The following is a 23,010-nucleotide window of genomic DNA, read 5'->3' on the forward strand; positions in this document are numbered from 1 at the left end:
TAAATGAAGCTTAGTGAAATATTTGAAATGCTAGAGTTAAATAATTAGTGTTATTACTTATTCAAAGGAGCTTCAGCAGATATAGTTGTCCATGGGAAACAAATGACCCAATGAAAATGTTACATTTTGTGCTCACCAATCTTCCAGATTGTCCCAATCTATTATTAATTTGATTACATTATAAAGTAACTCTGCATTTACATACATCAATACTTTCTGATTAAATCCAGTTTAGTTCAAAAGGATTGAAGCCACATGAAATTTCACTAAATGATTTTGAGACCTTCCCCCCCTTCCTTTCTTTTAATTCTGCTTGGTCTCCTCACATCGCACTCCATTCCAATCAAGTATGTAAGCAAGTGCCTGCTTTGTCTCTGTCAGTCAATAGGTAATTGTTAGAATATATGCAAGAATCAAAGGTGACTGCTTTTTTTCTCAATCTGTGGGGAAGTGCATGGCTTCTGTTTTGCTTCTCTTCACAATGGCTAGGCATTCTAGGCACAGTGGTGCCTCTTAAATCTCCATAGCATGTTGGAGCACTAGTACACTGACCTACACATTAAGATATTGAAGTGTCAAATTAATATGAATTGGCTGGTAAATAAAACGAGTTTCAAGTGTCTAACGGGTTGCAAAAGTTAATTTGTCATCTTTTTGCTTGACTGATCTTCTAAATATATTTTTAAAATGTTAAATTACAAGTAGCTACTCTTCAGCATCTTGTAAGAGAAAAGGCAAGTTAATATTTTAGGTACAACCCTTTGTTAAAGTTTCATTCCCTCAAACATTAACCTATTTTTTTCTCAGATCAGTTGCTGAAAGGCCTGAGGAATATTTTCAAAACTCCATCTTTTAATCTCAGACCTCCAACATTTACAATTTCTCTTTTTATCTCTAATGCTCAAGGTCAACACTGCAGGATCACTGTTTTATTTGTAAAGTCTAAAAAACTTGCACTTAACTACAGCCATAACTTTCAACGCAGCCAATAAGTTTTACAGGTGACAAAGATCTCCATGTGGAAGTGTGTCAGGGGAAATCAGAAATTAAGTCAATAGGATACATTGGAAGTTCAAGACTCTCCCACCTCAGTGAAATGGTGTATCATCGGCAACGGTGCGCTTGGTGAGATGAATCTTATAGGGCCTCTAAGCGATGGCATAAGCAGAGGATTGTGGCCTTGACACTAAAGATTTCAAGCAAGTTGAATTTTTTTCATATTTCTAAAATTGGTCACTTACAAAGGATGGCAAAATACCTTACTGAACAGGTGCCTTGGATGCACTCAGTTTGAGATGGTTGTATCAAATAAAGGACTCTCACCTCTCCCATGACATGTACTTTGTCAGGGAGGTTCTAGGCAAGCAATTCCAACAGATTTTCAGCTCCATTGTCTTTTTCAGTAGCAAATCCAATAGAGCTAAACACATTAGAGAACACATTAACAATATTCCAAATGATACTTTCTGTAATCGTTTTTCTGAGCAGTGGAATATGAAGAAAACAGATAATATCTTAATATTTCATGTTACTAAAAAAACTACCAATGAAAAGATTGGAATTTTGCTCACCACTCCTCCAAAGTATTTCCCCACATAGAAGTCATTGAGACTGTGAAGTTCCAAGTAAGCTGCTCCAATTTCTTTTGACAGTTCAATTCCCTCATAGAAAGGGACACAGCTTCCTTTATCTGATGTACACAGTGGACAGGAGCAAGGTGGCCCTTCCTCTGTTGAAAATGTTGAAATTTCATGAATTTCAAGTCAAAATATATCTGAAAATACTTTACATAAAGCACACAATTTAATTATACATATTATTTGCAAAGTCAAGAGTAAGGGCAGATTGATTCGATTTTATGGAATTTGGATATTTGAAAATAGTAAAACCTTTATTATTTAACACAAGAGGATTACCCCTCACCTCTAGCAGATAGTGAAAATTGAAAGAAATACTTCATAGCATTTAAGTGTGTCAAAGCACTTCATATTACTATGAATTATTTAAACATCAAGAGTTTTCCACACAGCGATATCCAGCAAACAGCAATGAGGTGAATGTCTAATTAGTTTGCTTTTGCTGACATTGGTTGAGGAACAAATGTTAGCCAGGCCACTCAGGAATCCCTGCTCTTCTTTGAACAAAGATATGGGATCTTTCATAGCAATTGGTACACAATTGAGAATCTGAGCCATGCATGTATGCTAGGCACAGTAATGAAGGCAAATTCAACATAAATATATTGAACTTAACCTTTCTTAGGCAGTGAAATCAATTTACATCGGACAGAAGGATATTGATGTTAGTGGACTTTGCAGTGAGACAAGGTCCAAGGCTTTGTAAATTTTGGTGAAAGGATACAGATAATGCAATCACAGTATAAACTCAGAATTTAAAGTCTGAGCACTGACTTGAAGGTTGTCATGGTAAAAATCCTATTTTAAAATGAATTTTATTTAAGACCATTTAATGCCAAGAAAAACTGAATTTTCTTATATTGTATTCAATTGCTGATATCCCCCTTGGATGCCATGGAACAAGACAAATTACTTGAACTTCGACACAACTTTACAAGTTTCCAGGAAAGCAACTAACTTTTATATATAACTTTATTCAGTATAGGAGGGCTGCTTTTCATAGCCTTAGCACTCCACACGACGCTCAGTTCCTGAAGACTCAGCTCTCCAGAGTCTCGGCTCTCTGTGCTTGCCAAGTGCTACAGTCCAAATAAAAATGGTCCAGTGGCCCCGTGAACTCTCACTGTTTGGAGCATCTGCAGGTGCCTTGTGGAAGACTGAAGAATAAAATGTTGAACAACTATTTTAAGATTCCCACCTAAGGACCAAATTTCAATCTCCATTGCTAATCAAAAGATACCAATCACCACAGGGTCTGAGAAGAAGTTACATACCCATGAGGCTTTTGGTTTTACAGAGTCTGTTACTGACACATGGCCTTTCCATGGTGCAAGGATGCATCAAGGCTGTAGCACTTAATTAATCAGAGCTGGATGATTACAGTGACCTGGAGTTTCTGGCAGATTTTTGAACTGTAGGGGAGTCATGCGTTATGGGGAACAGGCAGGAAAGTGGAGTTGAGGCCGAGATAAGATTAGCCATGACCTTATTGAAATGCAGAGCAGGCCCGAGGGGTCATGTGGTCTACTCCTGCTCCTACTTCTTATGTTTTTATGTTCTGTTTAGTTGGATTGTTTTCTTCGGCTTAACAGCCTGAAATTGGCACATCTGCATAAAAGATTGCGTAATTTTAAATGCATATGTCATTCAGCACAACTCAACTTTCTGCAGCCTTTTGCACTAGTTTAAAAAGCATTGAACTAGCAAGCCCTATGCGCAAAACTGGCCATGTCCTCAGGGAGAATTAATCACCATTGTGACTTAACGCTCATTGTGCTACATTCCCCCGATGCAAGAGACAGGAGAAAGCTGAAGACTCAGCTCTCCAAAGTCTCTGCTCTCTGTGCTTGCCAAGTGCTACAGTCCGAATAAAAATGGTCCAGTGGCCCCGTGAACTCTCACTGTTTGGGCCTTTCAGGAGGTTCCAAAAACGTTGTTGGAGCTTTAGGGCGCAAGGACACCAACAAGAGCCCTCTAAAAGCTTTTGAATATCTGTTTATTTCATTTACGAAGAGGCTGACTACTGTGCCCCAATATAACCAGGAAGTAGTTCTGCACATTTTTAAAGTAATTTTCAGTCATCTAAAATCATGTTATTCATTTGTACTACATTGACTCTTATGATTTAAATCCATTTTCAGCTGAATTAATCAATCAGCACCTAATTACCAGTCTTCAATATATCAAGGAATAGTTTGAAAGCAATTTCTTCAAATGACAGTTTAAAATGCTGTCTGCTAATGCTGGTTCATAGCAGATTTTGTTTGCAGTGTTATGCAAATAAGTTTGAGTAAAAACTTGGGGGAAAAAAATTCTTCAAAACAGGTGTCGTTTGCACCTCACGCTCCTCTTCCTCACTATCACCCATCCCACTCTCCCCCATGCCCACTCGTACCCTCATGACCTTCCAAGTGCCCTAACATTTCCTCCATATCCTCTCATTTCCCCCATGCCACCATAAATCTTCCATAGCCACTCAACCACATAATGGGCAGACTTCAGGAACCTGTCTTCAAAATGGACATGAAAAAAGGTAAACTTCTAACAATCTAATTGAGCTCACACTCAAACACATCTCACACTGAAAAAAACACAATCAGGCCCAGATTTTCGTCCCCGGTCAGGAGATTTCCTGGCTTGGTGGAATTTTCGCTGGGTGGGAGAAGGGGTGGGCTGAAACAGAAGTGGGGTGGGCTGCCCAGTGCAGAGGCAGGTTGGGTGCAAGGCCAGCCTCTGTGCCCGGAACTATGATTAGATAAATGAAAACTAATAATAAAACAAGAAAACCTTCCTCCAGCCCTCACACCCCCACACATTCCCCATGGCTTCCATACCCCCTATGCTAACTTAGTGTCCCTTTACCCACCCACTATGGCCCCCGTACCTGCTAGGCCAACTTAGTGCACCTCTACACACCCATATTGCCCCCATAATCCCATGCCATTTTGGTGCCAACTCATGCTGCCCCAGCCACCTTTGCCCTTACCCCCTTCATGCCAACTTACCTAGCATCCTTGGACAGTTCTTTGACACTTCCTGGATAGCTTTGACAGTTCTGTCACTTCTTGGATAGCTTCGACAGTTTTGACAATGGACAGCTCTTTCTCAGTTTTTTGCTTGACAGCTGGACAGTTTCTTGACAGCTGGACAGTTTCTTGACAGCTGGACAGTTTCTTGATAGCTGGACAGTTTCTTGATAGCTGGGGTTAATTGACAGTTGGACAGCTCTTTAACACTTCCTTGACAGCTGGACAGCTCTTTGATAGCTTGACAGTTCCAATGATTTTGTGTATAAAAAGTGCATAATCAGCATAATCATGTTCATTTTTAACTCTACCAAAGGATGCCTTACCTCTCTCAAAGGGTGCCTTATCTCTCCCAAAGGCGTTCTGGGATTGTTTCGAATGGAATACCTTACCACTCCAAGCGGGTACCCTGGCTACCAATAAGAATCCACCAATTTCATACCTCATCTTACCTATTTTAATCTGCACACTCCGGATTCCACCCTCCTGTTCTTCCAAAACCCCACTTCAGTGAAGGCAGCTGGTGATTTAAACAATCAGCTGCCTCCAAAAATCACACATGCGCGAACCCCGGCCCAACTCCAGTCCTGCCTTCACGAAGGTGGGAAATGCAAGGTTCAGGGGTGGGACTTCAAAATTTTGGCCATTTCCGGGATTTTCGCCATGACAGAGAGGCTCTCCATCACGGCAAAAATCCAGGCCTCATTCAAAGAAGCCACTTAATAAAAGTTAACTCCCATTCAATTGGTAAATCTGTTGTAAAAACAAATATCTATTCAGTAACCATATCGAAGACAGATAATCCTTAATTGATCTGATGCCCACAAAAATTTCTGGAAACAGGAATGGGAGTGGGAAACCCAGAAATGGCCCCGCCTACAGTTTTTAAAGGGCTCCCAAGTTAGCCTATCTTGCCAAAATGTGGACCATTATACCAGATGATATTGTTTCCTCTGGGAGGATACAATAACGAAAACTGATGTAATGGGGAAGAGGGGCCTGAATGTAGAAACAAGGTGTGTTGCAACAGGAAGCTCAGAATGGGTAGAAAATGTTATCCCTAAGAGTCATTTCCTGACACCTACCTACTTGGGCATTACTCTCCTCAGTAGTCAGCTTGGTATCTTGGTTTGAAACGGGCAGGCTGAGATGTTTTTAAACCCTGAAAATCAAGCTCACTTAGTTCAAACACCCAAGGATGAGGTTGAGTGCAGGCGCGCTTAGAAAATAGTGCTCCCAGGTGGCATGTCAGTCTTCTGCTGCCTCTGGGACATGCTGTTATTTTCAAAGCAAAGCCCAGGAGTAGAGCTGGAAACTCACTCATCTCCTAACAGCCTGTAAAATCTCCTTGAAAAGCTTCTTAATGGGCTAGGGAGGGTCAGAAGGAGATTTTCAAATTGGAGACTGGGAAAAGAGAATGGTCTGATGTACTTGTGCTCAGCTGTCAAAAGCAATGCAAGAAGCAATTATGTGATGTGGCTAATGAGTAAAAGTAATGTAAAAATAGTGTGATTCAAACAAAGTGAGTCAAGTACCTTCCAAATGATCATTTGGCCACTTATTTTCACCAGGACACTGCTGACCCAGTTCCTACTCCATTTGCAAACTGTCATGATTTCTGTCTTGCTTTGAGCATTGCAATCTAGAGCTGGTTCCTGCCTCCATGCATTGCCTGGTGCCACTAATTGGGAGCTGAGTTCGCCTCTGGCCCAATTAATGGCAGGCCATTTCAAAATAGCATCACATCAGCAATGCAGGGTCGAGAGCCGGAAAAAATACAGGTATCAGGTTTCTAACCCCACATTAATACTCAAGCCCGATGTCTCCAAAGTATTTTAAGTAGTAGATCTGAAGCTGACTTTCTCTCTCACAGCAATTTCTCTGAAGCCAACAGTGGTAAAATTGCTGGATTGTGTGGTAGTGAACTACCATAGAAATCATAAGGGATCACATTTCAAAGGTTCAGTATTGCTGCAGAAGCATCTTTGTTGATTGATATTCCTGGAGAGCATTGTAAAGTTTGTAATTACTGTGACTATCTTGTTTGCATGAAGTACGTTCACTTACCTGTTTAAAGCTCAATAAACACAAATACCTGGAAAAACCCAGCAGGTCTGACAGCATCTGCAGAGAGGAACACTTAACGTTTCGAATCCGTATGACTCTTCAACAGAACAATAAACCTGTTTTAAAGTTTGTAGCCTAAGACAAAGTCTGATCATGTTTAATTCTCAAGGGCAATTACATATGGGCAATTAGTTTCAACAATGCACAAATCCCATAAACAAATAAAAAAAAATCTGACACCCATTTAAGATAATAGGTGGCTTATTATCTTCATCAGCTGTCCCTTGATTAGAGGATGATGCCTACTCAAGGTCACGAGTTTCTTCCATTGGCCTTCATGTGATGGAACAGACCATTTCTCGGCCCACAGGTCTTTAGGCAAATGGGACATGAGGTAGTGGGATCCAGACTGCAGGATTTGCTTCCCTTTCTTTCCTTCTCTCCTTCCACTCTGCCTCGTCATTAAGATGTGACTCAAAGCGTTATGGGCAAGTTGTTGCCATTTTGAATGATTAGTAGCAAACTCCTCCCAGTCATTAATATCAATGCTGCCATGCTTGAAGGAGAGCTTCAGAGTGCCTTTGTAGCGTTTTCTTTGTCCTCCCCTGGAACGTTGACCATTTGACAGTTGAGAAAACAAGACCTGGCAGGAGAGACTCTTTTCAGCCATCCGGACAGTATCCAGTCCATTGAAGTTGATTTTGCAGGAGTTGTGCCTGAATGCTTGTGGAGCTGGCTTCAAGGACGCTAGTGTTTTCTCAGTAGCCTTCCCATTGAATCCAGATAATGCAGCGGAGCCATTGCTGATGGAAATTCTCTAGCGCTCTTATGTGTCACTGATACATAGTCCAAGTCTCACTGCAGTACAGATGTGTGGTGACAACAGCTGCTCTGTACCCTAGGACTTTTGTTGAATTGTGTAGGTCTTTGTCAAAAACTCGCTGCTGAAATTTGTAGAAGGCTGATCTGGCACAGTTGATCTGGTGTTGGATTTCCTCGTCAATGGTGGTCTTTTGAGAGTGATGGCTGCCAAGGATAGGGAGTGCTTAACATATTCCAGAGTCCCTCCTTTAGTTCATATGGGAGATATTGGAAGTTGGACGAGTGCTTGGAGTCTTGATGTGAGCTAAAGCCCACCAGCTCTGAAGACTTCGGCTGGAATACCATTAGGGCCACAGACTTTGTTGTTTTTCAACCATTTTCTTCATGTTTGTTGTAGCTCTCCCATTGATGGCGATTCACCCCATGGGAGAGAGCCTGGACAGTATCAGGTGTCCCTGTGGATTCACGATTGAGGAGCTGTTGAAAATGTTCTTTCCAGCATTTATAGATGACATTGTCATCCTTAGCACCATCTTATGAACGAAGGGAGTTTTGTCCATTTGACTTTAGGTGGCTTCAGAAAAATCTTTGCATGTCATGATGGCCAGCATATTGTTAAATCTCTCAGGTTTTCTCTTCCCACTTGTATATCCTTTATCTTCCAGATTTATCTCTGGACATCAACCGTGAGCTGTTGGAATGCTGCCTTCTTGACTTGTGATCTTGGGTTATTGGGCCAGGTAAAGAAAGCTGCTCACTTTTGTTCTAGGAGATCACATATTTCAACATCGCTTTCATTGAAACAGTCTTGGTGATACAATGCTCAAACCCAATGGCCTGGGCACAGGAGTCTCGTACAGCTGACTTTATTTGATCCCAATGTTCTGGGATCTAGTTGGATGTGGAGTTCGATGAAGAATTTTCCAGATTGATCATGAGCTGCACTTGGAATTCCTCTCTTCAGTCAGGCTGCTTCAGGACTGAGACGTTGATTTTCTTCCCCTTGGACTTTTGGGCCTTGCGATGTCTTGGTGCTAGGTGGATGTTCATCACTGATCAAACAAGTCAATTATCTGTCCAACAGGCATCTGTGATGTTTGTGTTTAATGCTTATGCTTTTTTGTAAAAGGACATTTTAGTTAAAAAGTGCTATATAAACAAAACATGATAGTAGGATGTGCTTAGTCCCAGATGTATTGCCTTCTGGTGTAGAATAAGGAATAAAGGTACCATCTGGTTTTAAAGCAGGGAGCTGGGGTTCCGAAGCGTGTGTGTGCGCGTGTGTGTGTGTGTGTGTGTGTGTGTGTGCGCGCGCATGCGCGTGTTCTTAATTGTTAAGAAGTGACAAAGCACTTGAAATGGCAGTGAGGATGGGATCATCATTATTAGGGGCTTTAGAGACTTTTGATCCAGCTACTATGGACTTTGTAATTTGTGTCGAGCAAATAGAACTGTTTTCCATTGCGAATGAGATTTAAGAGGAAAAGCAGGCCTCCGTGTTTCTTACTGTCATCAGAAAGAAAAAATTCATTTTGTTGAGAAATTTCATTGCTCCTGACAAGCCAACAGATAAAAGCTTTAAAGAGATTGTGGACATTTTGAAAAAGCACTTCGAGCCCAGACCAGCGATTAGTGCCGAGAGATTCAAGTCTCACCAAAGAGAACAGCATGAGAGTTAGCAAGTTCCCCAGTTCCTGGCTGAGTTGAGAAAATTAGTGGAACATTGTGACTTTAAATGTTGCCTGGAAGAAGCGTTGCGTGATCGCTTGGTTTGTAGACTAAGGAATGAAAGAATTCAGCATAGAGTGTTAGCACAGCAAGAGTTGATGCTGAAGGAAGCATTCAAGGTTGCACAACGCATAGAAATGGCAAAGGAACAAGCTGGAGATTTGAAAGCATATTCTGACAAGGCCAAAGTTAAAACAGTAAAGTCAGGGTATACTCGCTTTCAAACATGTTACTGCTGTAATGGAATAGGGCAAAATGTAAAAGCCTGTAAGTGGAAAACCGCTGATTGTCGCTACTGTGGAAAAAAAGGTGACATACAGCATGCATGTAGATCAATAGCTGATCACAGTAAAGCAGCACCACCAAGAAAAGGGCATCACGAGGAGCACACATACAAGTTCCAGTTTAAAAAGACGCCTTGCTTGGAAATAAAAGTAATGCGAGTCCAGACGAGACAAAGTGAAACTAACACCAACAATGTAGAAGAGCAAAACAAAAACAGAATTACCTGGAAAAACTCAGCAGGTCTGGCAGCATCAGCGGAGAAGAAAAGAGTTGACGTTTCGAGTCCTCATGAGCCTTCAGCAGAACTGGGTGAATCCAAGGAGAGGGATGAAATATAAGCTGGTTTAAGGTGTGGGGGGGGGGAAGAAGTGGAAGGGGGGTGGTGTGGTTGTAGGGACAAGCAAGCAGTGATAGGAGCAGATAATCAAAAGATGTCACAGACAAAAGAACAAAAGAACACAGAGGTGTTGAAGGTAGTGATATTATCTAAATGAATGTGCTAATTAAGAATGGATGGTAGAGCACTCAAGGTATAGCTCTAGGTGGGGGGCATAAAAGATTTAAAAATAATGGAAATAGGTGGGAGAAGAAAAATCTATATAAATTATTGGAAAAAACAAAAGGAAGGGGGAAGAAATGGAAAGTGGATGGGGAAGGAGGAGGGAGTTTAAGATCTAAAGTTGTTGAATTCAATATTCAGTCCAGAAGGCTGTAAAGTGCCTAGTCAGAAGATGAGGTGCTGTTCCTCCAGTTTGCGTTGGGCTTCACTGGAACAATGCAGCAAGCCAAGGACAGACATGTGGGCAAGAGAGCAGGATGGAGTGTTAAAATGGACAAAATACTGCAGGACCTCCCCGGTGTAATCTGCTTCTGAGCCGACATGCTCATCACTGGGAAAAACCTTCCAACTCATTTAGAGAAGCTAGGCAGGGTCCTGCGTAGACTGGAAAAACATGGCATCCGCTGTAAGAAATCCAAATGCTCATTCCTGAAGCCCTCAGTGGAGTACCTGGGACATGCGATCAATGAAAGTGGCCTCTCAACCTCACCCAGAAAAATGGAGGCAGTGGTCAATGTTAAGCCCCAAAATGTTAAGGAGCTTTGTTCGTTTTTGGGATTTGTGAGTTACTATGGCAAGTTCATTTCCAGTTTGGCTACCAAGGCAGTGCCATTAAATAATCTGAAGAAGAATGCAAAATGGGATTGGTCACAAGCCTGTCAGGAAAGTTTCAATGAACTCAAGCAAGAGCTCGCTTGTCCCGGGACATTTCAATGAAAAAGTTCAATGAATGAATGAAAAGTTGCCTTATCAGCCTGGCTTGTGATACATCTGGATATGGTGTCGGAGCTGTCATCTGCCACACATTTCCTGATGGCAATGAAAGGCTCATTGCATATGTCTCACGCACATTGTCCAAGGCAGAACAAAATTATGCCCAAATTGAGAAGGAAGCTCTTGGACTAATCAATGGAGTCAAGAAGTTCCACCAATATTTGTATGGGCATACATTCACATTAGTTACAGGTTACAAGCCTATGACCTGGTTGCTTAGCCTGAAGTCACAAACCCCGACACTTGCTGCTGCACGCCTACAAAGGTGGGCATTGGCCTTATCAGTTTACCAGTACGAAATTACATTTCACTCTACTGAGAACCATGGAAATGCGGACATTCTACAGCTCCACAACCCAAAGTGAAGTCACTGCTTCAATGTGAACCAGATAGACATGTTACCTGTTAAAGCAGATCAAATTTGAGTTGAAACACAGGAGTGCTGTGCTGTGTACCTCAAGAAGTGAATACTGAGCTTAAACCTTACTACGTGAGTAGATTTGAGCTGATTCTACAAACAGTTGTTTTTTATGGGGAATCAGAATTGTTATCCATCCAAAATTCCAAACATGAGTGTTAGAAGAACTTCACCTCAGTCACATGGGAATCATCAAAATGAAAGCATTAGCTTGTCGACATGTATGGTGGCCACACCTGGATAAAGACATCGAAGGCATGGTCAGTGATTACCTGACATGCCAAGAAATGAAGTCTGCTCCTGCACCTGCCCCATTACATCCATGGGCTTGGCCTGACCACCCATGGCAGAGACTTCATATGGACTTTGCCGGACCACTTCTCGGACATACGTTCCTGATTGTGGTGAATGCCCACACAAAGTGGCCTCATGTTATTCCCATGAAGTCAACTACTTCAGCAAAGACCATTAATGCTCTCTGAATGTGTTCACTACTTTTGGACTGCCAGAGCAGATTGTGTCTGACAGTGGCACAGTTCACATGTGAATTTCAAACATTCCTGAAAAACAATGGATCAAACAGATTCTCATCTCGCCTTTCTACCCATCCTTAAATGGTGAAGCGGAGCGCTTTGCCCAGACAGTCAAAACGGCCATATTGAAGGGGAGGATGCAAACAGATTGAAAGTTGAAGCTGAAGAACTTTTTGATGATGCATCATAGCACTCCACATTCAACAATAGGTGTATCTCCTGCTGAGCTGATGTTTGGGAGACGACAGCATACCAGAATGGATTTACTAAGTCTGGATTTGAAAGGAAAGATTGGTTCAAGATAACCTGATCAGAAAAGGTCACATGACACAAGTAAACCAACTCGTGAGTTTAATCTGGATCAGTCTGTTTGGTTCTGAACTTACTGTAAGACACCAAAGTAGCTCCTGGGAAGAATCATCAAACGTTGAGGACCACTGACCAATAAAGTTAAATCCTCCTGTGGAATCTGGAAGAGACACACCGACCAGATTAGAGAAGCCAAATCCAAGGAACCAAATTTCCAGGGATCTCCAGTCACAGTGGAAGATTTCTGGGAAACATCTGCTCTAGTTGGTGAAACCAGACTTCATTCAACTGACAAACCTGTAGCACATGTAGCTGCAACTGTTGAACCTGAACAGACACATATGGAACAGCAGAACCTTCCATTTCTAAGCAAACAAGACACTGAAGCCAACATTCCTCTCCAGACGAAAGCGAATCTGCAAACCGCCTGACTGATTTGTCCCTGGCTAAAGCAGGAGGAAATGTGATGTTTGTGTTTAACATTTATGTTTTTTTGTAAAAGGACATTTTAGTTAAAAAGAAGTGCTATATAAAAAAACCTGACAGTAGGGTGTGCTAAGTCCCGGGTGTATTGCCTTCTGGTGTAGAATAACAAGTAAAGGTACCTTCTCATTTTAAAACAGGAAGCTGGGATTCAGAAGCAAATAGGCGTGTGTGTGTGTGCGCATGCGTGTGCGCCATGCATGCATATGTATTAATTGTTAAGAAGTGACAAAACACATCAGTATCAGTCCCCCGCACGGATTGAGTGATACAGACATCACTTAGAACTTTGTCACAAACAATGACAATCTAGGAGGTATCAATGCTTTCATCTAGGATGCCTCCATGTATTTTTGTTTTTGTTCTTCTGGTGGAAGAGGGTGTTTGTTATAATGAGTCCATGTTGAGCACACTTTGTCAGCAGGAGGACACCATTTGCATTGGCCTTTCCCATCCGGTTTTTCCCAATGGCTCTGCTCCGGCCATTGGAATCACAGCCAACCCTGGCATTAAAGTTATGCAGAAGGGTGATCCTTTCTTCTTTTGGATATGAGTGAAGACTTCAAGGTTGGAATAAAATGTTTCCTTAGCATCTTCATTGGAGTCCACGGTTGGGGTATAAGCACTGGTGACAGTGGATTATCAGTTAAGGCTGAGCTGTAGGTGAATTTATACAATTGGGAAGCTCTGGCAGTGCATCCAAGATCCTGCACTGGATGGCAAAACCAACTCCGAGAACACAAGGGACACACGGAGTTGGTTTTGCCATCCAGTGTTCCTCCCCAGGAAAGCAGGTGTCACTGAGAGCAGCGATATCAATCTGGAGTCCTGATAGCTCACATGATACGGTTTCAGTTCTTCTTTCTGGAAAGTCACTCAAGATAATCCATGAATGTTCTAACATACCAAGATGCAAACTTTAAGTTTTCCTTCTTTGGCCATAAAGATGGTGATCCCACACGGTGAGATTCCCCAGCCAGGAGAAAGTGGGACAGCCTATTTTTACCGCAGCTTTTCTAGCCCCCACCCCATTTGGGTTGAGCAGAGGTTATCCTGAAGAGGACTGCTCAGTCACAGATGCTGCTGCCCAAAAGACACCTCTGTTTCAACAAAGGTGTCCAATAGCCTTCATGCATCTGTTGCCTGTGTGCAGATTCTTGTCTAGGGACTGCCAGGTTCACAATCCTGTCCTTGTGGCCAATTCTCCTTCACCAAATGACTTGGCAAATGAACCCTGGTAGAAGCCAGTACTTGGGTTTGTTTAACATGGGTACCTTAGAATGCCATCACTGTTCACAGGATCTTCACAGGTTAGGGATCAGATTTTGATAACGTGTTGAATCATAATGACCGGGACCACCTTGCCGCTGCAGCCTTCTTCTGCCTTCACAGCTGCTGAGATACATAGTCTTCCTTTGCCTGTTCTGCCTTTGAGGATTTTCTGGACTGCACTTTATCTGGCACCTCCCCCCAATCTTGCCACAATGGGTGGCCCTACCAGGAGCAAGGAGCTCCTGATGTCATCACTCAAGAGATCGCCGGAGTGCACAAGCCTCTCCACCACCTCAAGGTGGCAATCCGTAGAGGGAGGGATCATGTAACAGTTTGTGCCAAATGCAGCCAGAATACAGCTACATGTGTCTTAATACCTTATTTTTGTATAATATTTAATCAAAAATGTCCAGGGAATACACTACTGAGATCTTTATTAACTTTGTTTTCTTTCAAGTCAGCAGATTTCACTGCACAGTATCACATTGTGACCTCTTTGACACTAACCATTGGTTTAAATGCCCAAAATGTCATGCTTGTCATATTGTAGCTTGTTTAAGACTTGACTTTTATCCTTCTGTTGCGATTGTCGAAACAAAATAATTAAAATTCAAAGACATTACATGCCTCAAAAAAACTTTCTGATTTATTCTAAGGGATGAGCAAAGCCTTCACAACTTTATGGAGTTTGACAGAGTGAACAGAATTTATTTTCTTTTAATTCCCAGTTTTCCTTTTAGGTTTTATTTTCTCCCCCAAGAACCAGCCACTGTCCCCGCATCACTCACTGAGGTGGGTATGTGACCTGACATGCTCACATTGCTCGGCAACCTTTCACAAGGGAAGTATGCTAGAATGAAGCAGTTAAATCTGTCATCCCATTTTGTGAAACACTTGGCCTGTTGTGAGTACATTTCTTTCACTCTATTTCCCATTGCCCAAGCTGATAACGGACTGACAGCAAAGGAAATTTATGGAATGAAATTGTAATGTTGGACTGTTCAAATCTACAGTACATTGATATATGAACATACCGTGCTACCATACAGCTTTAATTCTGGACTGGGTGTAAAGCTCACCCCAAGTTCCAAAGGAACAATGATTCCCAATTCAGCAGAGCCACAGTTCAGGAATTCACTTAACTGTGCCAAAAACATCCTTGCTCCTAATTTACTGAACTTTCCCATTCATTAAAGAATACTTGTAACTCACTGCTCTACAGATTCATGCTACGTATTATTCTCAACTGTATTTTATTTGTTGTTGCTATTGGCCATGGTTAACCTAATTCAGGCTTAACTCTTCTGGGAACTGCAATAGTCCTTTTGTATTCAGGTTAATTAATGCAATAATTATTAATTCCACCTGATAACATTTGGCTTTGGAGATTTAGAGAAAATGACTTTTAAAAATCTAAGAAAACTTTTTTCTACTCAGAAGCTTCGCCACAAAAAATACAGGACAAAAGCCTCTAGTTTGTTTATCTCCATGGAAGAGGACTCCCTTGTGAAGGACCATATAAGGCAACATGCTCAAGGACCTGAGAGGATGTTAGAAATGGGGTGGTAGTTTGCAAGGACATTAGGGTTAGGATGAGTTCTATGTGGGAGTGGGGAGTGGAGGGGGTGATGACTGTGGTTTTGTACCTAAGGAATGCAAATCATTTATGATGTCAGCCAGGGAATGGGAAGAGAAATTGGGTGATCAGCAGTTTAGTGGGAATGGAGTTAAGGAAGCAAGAAGTAAGTTTTAGACAAGAGGAGCTCAGGTAAGCATTGTGGAGAGAGAAGAGAAATTAAAGAAATATGTGACATCAGGATTAAGCAGGAACAGCCTGGAGAAAGATTTGCTTGGTGGGAAAAAAGGAATTGGGGAAACAGTAGAGGTAGCTGAATAGATGGTCTCAGTCTTTGTGATAAAGTAATCCATGAATTGCCTGCACTTGTTGGAAAAAATAGTGGAATTCAGTATGGAGAGTAGAAAACTGCCTGCAATGGAAAAAAAGATGTTTTCCAGGATGATCTTAGAGTAATGAATAATTTTGGCAGAGGAAATTGAGATGCAGTTCTACCTGATGTGGTGATGGATGGCTAAACCAGTTCTGCATCAGATACATTCTTGTCCACACCCTTTGAACTTGAAGAGCAAAGACAGGGGCTATACTGAGGGAATGATGAGGATGGGAGAAAGAGGACAGGTTTCAGTGGGAAAATGTGCACCAGTACTGGAGAAGAGGAAGTGATTGAGCTGCTCAACAGCTGCAGAAAGATGTTGACAAATGAGGGCCAAAAGCTAGGCAGCTGGCAACTTGTAATTGTGAGTGACTCATTTCCCAGACTCAGATGCAGAAATTAATAGAATTGGAAGTGAGTAGAGGGATGTGGCTGATACAAGGAAGTTATTGGAGGTTACCTTGACCATGATTGAGATCATGGGAGTACTAAAGCCAAGCAAGATGAATGAAACAGCTGGATGCCATGACTGGGGAAGAGCATGTTTTTATCTAACTGGATGTTTTTTGAGAGACTGCAAGACCAATTAGGGTCTGGATTTTAAGTTATCTATTCAACTGAATACAAAATAAAACTCAACTTTCAAATAGTTACCAGTATAGAAGAGTTAAAGAAAGTACTAGTGGAAAACATACGGAAAGAGGTGCTGTGTTACATCTTCATAGCAGAAGGTGTAAGTAAAATCATTAAAATGTTAATATATACATTGTTTTGATGGGGCTGGGGAAAACAAAAAAATGTGCAAATTGGATTGCAGAAATGATTCAATCCACCCATCTAGGAGAATCATTTGAAAGAAAATGTGGTACTCATACTGTAGTGTAAGAAAACAAGTTATTCTTTTAACTTTCCCGTGGGAAAGTCCTACTTCATGACAAAGTCCTCAACCAAGAGTTGAAAACACTTTATATTTATATTCATGTCACCAGTTTCCTCAGACAAGAGGTATTCATTTGCAGAAGCAGTTGAATGGCTGCCAAAGGTTATATATTTTTTCAGAACTACAGTAAAAGTTTTGCATTGGGTCAATAATAGCAAGTTCAGTGTTTTAAACTCATACCGTAGCCTAAAAGCTATTGCCCACATAAAGAAATAAACCAGCTACAAAGGGGTTTATCAGGGAGGCGGTGCCGTAGTGGTATTGTCAATGGACTAGTACTCCAGATACCCAGCGTAATGCTCTGGGGTAAGAGCAAAAAACCGTGGATGCTGGAAATCCAAAACAAAAACAAAAATACCTGGAAAAACTCAGCAGGTCTGGCAGCATCTGTGGAGAGGAGCACAGTTAACGTTTCGAGTCCAAATGACCCTTCAACAGAACTAAGTAAAAATAGAGAATCTGGATTTGAATCTCACCACAACAGATGGTGAAATTTGAATCCAATAGAAAACTCTGGAATTAAAAGTCTAATGATGACCATGAAATGATTGTTGTAAAAATCTGGTTCACTAATGTCCCTTAGGGAAGGAAATCTGGTGTCCTTACCCAATATGGCCTACATGTGACTCCAGACCCACAGCAATGTAGTTATCTCTTAAATGCCCTCTGAAAGGCCTGGTAAGCCACTCAGTTCTCAAGGGCAATTAGGGATGGGCAATAAATGCTGGGCCAGCCAGTGACGCCCACATCCCATGAACGAATAAAAAAAAACACATTTCCAAATGATCTATACCTCATTCCGTATTGCAGATTATGGTTCTGTGCGCTAAAGTATACATGTATACATTAACTTACTAAGGGGTAATAGCACTGACATAATTGCTTGATGATCTGGCAATGAACTATCTTGCAGAGCTTCCGCATTCTTGCTTCTCATATAACCAGGATGTTGCTGCTGAACCAGTATCACTGAAGTTTTGATTGTGCCTGAAATAATGAAGTGATAGGCACTTTCATCATGGGTCCCCACAATACCACCTTTGGGACCACCTATCTCCATTTTCCCTTTCCTGCTAATTTACCTCAAGCAAGTAGAGAAGTAAAGGGGTAATGAAGTCCCAATGTGCTGTGTATACAAACAAAAAATAGCTGGGACCCCAAACAAAACTAGTAGTTTGCTGCTCAATCCCCCAAAATTCCTTCCACAACACTGCCCACAGTAATTTCTCTATTACAATATTCCCCTATTTCATTGTGGAATTATTTGCAGAAGCACAAAAACCTCCTCACAATGAAAAACCCATGTGCATCAGGTTTATTGAATGCATTGTGAGATATCTGAATGATGCCAGTCCTTTTTTATTCATTCTTAGGATGCACGAATCACTGCCAAGACCAGGATTTATTACCCATCCTGAGTTCCCCTTGAGAAGACAGTAATGAGCCACCATCATGAACCACTGCAGTCCTTGCATTGTAGGTATATCCACAATGCCGAGAGGGAGGGAGTTGCAGGATTTTATTCAGTGACAGTGAAGTCAGGATGACATGTGACTTATATGGGAACTTGCAGGCAGTGGTGTTCCAGTGTGTCTGCTGCCCTTGTTCTTCTTGGTCATAGGTGTCATTGGTTTGAAAGGTGCTGTCAATTGAGCTTTTGAGAGTTGTTGCAATGCATCTCATTGATGGTACATGCTATAACCAGTGTGTGCTGGTGGTGCAGGGACTGAATATTTAAGGCGGTGGATGGGGTGCTAATAAAGCAGCTGCTTTGTCCTGGATAATGTCAGATTTCTCGAGTGTTGATGGAGCTGAACTCATTAGGGAAGTGGGGAATATTCCATCACATTCCTGTCTTGTTAGAAAACATGGTGGACAAGTTTTAGGGAGTCAGGAGATCAGCTATCCACTGCAAAATTCCCATCCTCTGACCTGCACTTTTTGCCACAGTATTTATGTAGCTGCTCTCGTTAAGTTTCTGGTCAATAGTAACCCCTAGAATATTGATGGTGGGGTATTCAGCGATGGTAATGCTGTTGGATATCAAAGGGAGGCAGTTAGACTCTCTCTTGTTCGAGGTGTTCATTTGTGGGGTGCAAATGTTACTTACCGAATATCAGTCCAAATCTGAATGTTGTCCAGATCTTGCTGCATGTTGGCACAGATTGCTTCAGTATTTAAGGGGTTGCAAATGTTAGTAATGAACACTGTGCAATCATTAGTAAACATGCACATTTCTGATCCTATAATGGAGGGAAGTTAATTTCTAAAATAGTTGATGATTGTCGCACTGGGACACTGCCCTGCGGAACTCCTGCACTGATTTCCTGGGACAGAAATGATTGGTCTTCAACAACTATAAACATTTTCCTTTGCGCTAGTATGACTCCAACCAGTGAATAGTTTTCCCCTGATTCCCATTAATTTCAATTTTACTATGGCTCCATGATACCACTCTCAATCAAGTACTGCCTTGATGTCAAGGGCAGTCATTCTCGCCTCACTTCAAGTGCCAATTGATAACACTGAAAACAACATTATTCACCACTTTGCTGATAAGAGTAGACTGATGGGTGGTAATTGGCCGGGTTGGTTTTGTTCTGCTTTTTATGGAAAGGACATGACTGGGTGACTTTCCATTATGTTGGGCAGATCTCGATGTTGTAGCTGTACCGGAACATCTTGACTAGGGGTATGGATAGTTCTAGAGTACAAGTCTTCAGCACTACAACCTGGATGTTATCCCACCCCACAATGTTTGCTTTGTCCATTGCCCTCAGCCGTTTCTTGGTGTCATGTGGAATGAATTAAATTGTCTGAAGTCTGGCATCCATGATGCTGAAGACTTCAGGAGGAGTCCAAGGTGAACCATCTATTTGGCACTTCTGGCTGAAGATGGTGCAAGTGCTTCAGCCTCGTCTTTGACACTGATGTGCTGTCTCTGCCATCATTAGAGGTTGCGTTTTGCAATGGCGCTTCTCTTCATACTGCATTGTCTAGCACCTAATCGACAATTTCTTCTAAGTAATTTCCCCAGTAAAAGAGTATGACAAAGGAGAGGTTGCAGGGTTTCACTGATGCCTGCCTGGAACTCTAGACCTTCTAGCGCTGTGTACTTGGCAGGAGAAAGGCCATTTATCAACCATATCTGGGATAGGTAAACAGTGCTTTTCACTTACTGCCACTTCCTTCTGTGCAGATGAAACTGGAATTCTGCTTGGAAGAACTGTGTGGATGGAACTGAGACCATATAGGCAGAGTGGACTATGTACTACTTCTATGAGATACCTTGGTGATATCTAATATTCCATGTTTAATTTATAGTTTGTAACGACCGTGATTTTCCTGTTAAATCATCCTTAAACTGCATTGATTCTAATTCATGTTAATGTTACAAAAAGCAAAATCTTGTCCAGTAATTTATTCCTTTGGAGTCCCTTGGTAAATTTGGTTATTTTGGTTTACGGATCCTCACAAGGGTCATAACAGTCTGCATGTTTCAAGGATTTAACTCATCCCCATTTTGGACAGGATTTTCATTGAGATCCATGAGCAGATGCAAGTTCCACTCCAATGCACTGTACCAATTATAACAAGAACCTTGGGGTTTTAGCCCTTCATTAGTATTTCTCAAAGATGTTTTCCAATTCACATTCAAACTATGACATTGCAAAGTTGACATTTGTGTAATATTGCAGGAAATAAGTGCATAAACCAGCCTACTGGTTGGTTCAGTGAAAAGCCATAATTACTTCTGATATCAGTTTAATATAGAAATATTAAGGCTGTTTTATTAAGGCAGATTGTTTGTTTGAAGTAAACTCCCTCCTGTGGGAGTGGCAGCCTAATTATAATGGATGCTTGTTATTTTCACTTTTTTAGCTTATGAGTCACTGGTATGTTTTCTGCGACAAAGTGCAAAATGATCATCTAGCCATACTAAATTGTATCTATTGTATTCTGCATTTGGGTATGTGACCTACTCTAAAAGTACATAGTTTGCTAAAATGATAGTTTGACTTCAAAAGAAAAGAATGACTTTGCGTTTATAGAATGCCTTTCATGTCTTCTGGGTCACATAAAGCACTTCACAGCCAATTACATTTGAAATGTAGTCACTATTCTTTTGTAGGCAAAATAGACAAAAAGTCTCTACCAAAGTGAACTAGCTTAACCAATGTCAATAAATACAATGCATTGTTAATGAGTCAAACTTATTCAAGTTCAGGCATGGTTACTAATCAGAATTGACAATAATGGGGTTTGTGATGATGGAGATGATTTTGAACTTTTGCCCAAAATGGGCACAAACTCACTGGTATAGCATCTGTACCCATCCAATAGACTCAGGTTTGAGCCTAATTCGAATACAACTGTTGAGCTACCCAGCACTCAATGAGTGCCAGAGGCAAACCTGGCAAGCTAGGAGACTGAAAATCCAATAGCTCCACAAGGGAGCCAAGCTGGAGCTAAACTGCAAAAGCAAGGCAAAGAAATAAAAGGTGTATCAGGGTGGGAGAGGAGGGTGAATACCTCCATTCAGCCCATGTGTGTGACCCTGAGCTCCAGGTCACCTGCCAATTTAATTCTCCACGCTACTCCCACTCTAACCTCCCTGATCTTGGCTTCCAACACTGTTCCAGTGGAGCTCAATATAAACTCAAGGAACAAGACCTCATCTTTACAAGCATTTTACAGCCTTCCAGACTCAACATTAAACTCATTTCAGATCATGACCTCTGCCCCAATTTTGTTTGGACAGCAGCTGTTGATGATTCTGCTATTCCCATTTAAACCTCATCCAGATCCATCTTTTGCTTCTTTACTTGTCCCATTACCAATCACTTTTTCAAGCTCTTTTGCTATTTAATCTCTCCTGCCTTCCACTTTGTCATATACCTTCCCTTTTGTCTCCCCAACCAAACCCTCCAGCTTTCCTTGCCTCTGTACTTGCTTAAAACCTGTTACATCTCTAACTTTTCCATTTCTGATGAAAAGTCATTGACCTGAACCTTAACATTGTTTTTCACTCCACAGATGCTGCCTGACCTGCTGAGTATTTCCTGTTTTCAGTCCAGATTTCAAGCATCCACAGCACTTTGATTTTGTACACCAACATGATGGTTGACTAAAATTTTCCATGAAACCACAGTGAAACATTAAATACTCCTTCAGGATATTCAAGGTTAACCATCCATCCAGTCTGAATCAGTTGAGCTAAATGCAGTTTGTTTCTGTATGTGTGGCTATTTTCCAGTCAATCTTTTGTTCTTTTTATAGCAATCTGCCTTCTTACTACAGTAAATCCTCACTTAAAGTTGTTGTTATGTCCCTGAAAATCCTGAATTTACGTGAAATGACTTGAAGTGAATCATAGGTTCCCAATCAATGTTAAAACTGGAGGTAGGTTCCTTCACACATTTACAGATTACTGTACACTGTGCATTCTGAGCTGAAATAAATTTAAAATAAAATAAATCACTAAACATAAAATAAAAACTGAATAGTTAGCTACTTTAGGGCCTCTTTTCCAGCAAAAAAAAACACTGGGCCAAATTGTCCCAGCAATGAGCGGGAAACATGATGTTTTACCTGCCAGCTGCAATGGCGGGTTTCACGCTGTATCATACGCCTCACTAATAATGCATTCACGGGAAACATGCCGATCACAGGCAGGTCGGCTCAGATTTACCCACCACGTCATGACCTCAGCATTTCCGTGCTCCGGGCATCATATTTAAAGTGCACCAGAGCGCAGCTGACTTCACATCCAGGCGGCAGACGGCCCAGAAAGCAAAGAAGACAAAAGCCCCCAAATTTAGTGACGCCTCTCTACGGTGCCTGCTGGACACAGCAGAAGGCCACTGCAGTGTCCTCTGGCCCCGGTCTGGCCACAGGAGGTCCACCAGGGTCACCAATACAGCCTGGATGGCAGTGGCAGTTAGTACCACCGGATCCCAGAGGAGGTCAGCCATCCAGTGCAGGAAGAGGATGAATGCTCCCATCCGTTCCACCAGGGTAAGTCAACCATCTCATCACTCGCAACACAAACACTCACAAACCCATCACATAACACCACTAACTCTCTCACACACCCTCACATCTCCATCAAGCTCATACCTTCTGGAGCTCACATCCTCATCCTGTCCATGGCTCCACTCACCACACAAACATTCCATTCAGTAGCATGTGTCCTGCTCACACT

General features: G+C 41.7%; 1 protein-coding gene across 1 annotated transcript in view; it reads right to left on the reverse strand.

The window, feature by feature from the left end:
• rhobtb3 (Rho related BTB domain containing 3) overlaps window positions 1-23,010 on the reverse strand; it is a 136,799-nt gene that overhangs the window by 72,376 nt on the left and 41,413 nt on the right. Inside the window, exon 4 of the mRNA XM_041185421.1 lies at window positions 1,572-1,729. Within this exon, the coding sequence (XP_041041355.1) occupies window positions 1,572-1,729 (158 nt within the window). The remainder of the gene's footprint in view (window positions 1-1,571; window positions 1,730-23,010) is intronic.

This window comes from Carcharodon carcharias, chromosome 4 (genome assembly GCF_017639515.1).
Source record: "Carcharodon carcharias isolate sCarCar2 chromosome 4, sCarCar2.pri, whole genome shotgun sequence".
NCBI classification, from domain to species: domain Eukaryota; kingdom Metazoa; phylum Chordata; class Chondrichthyes; order Lamniformes; family Lamnidae; genus Carcharodon; species Carcharodon carcharias.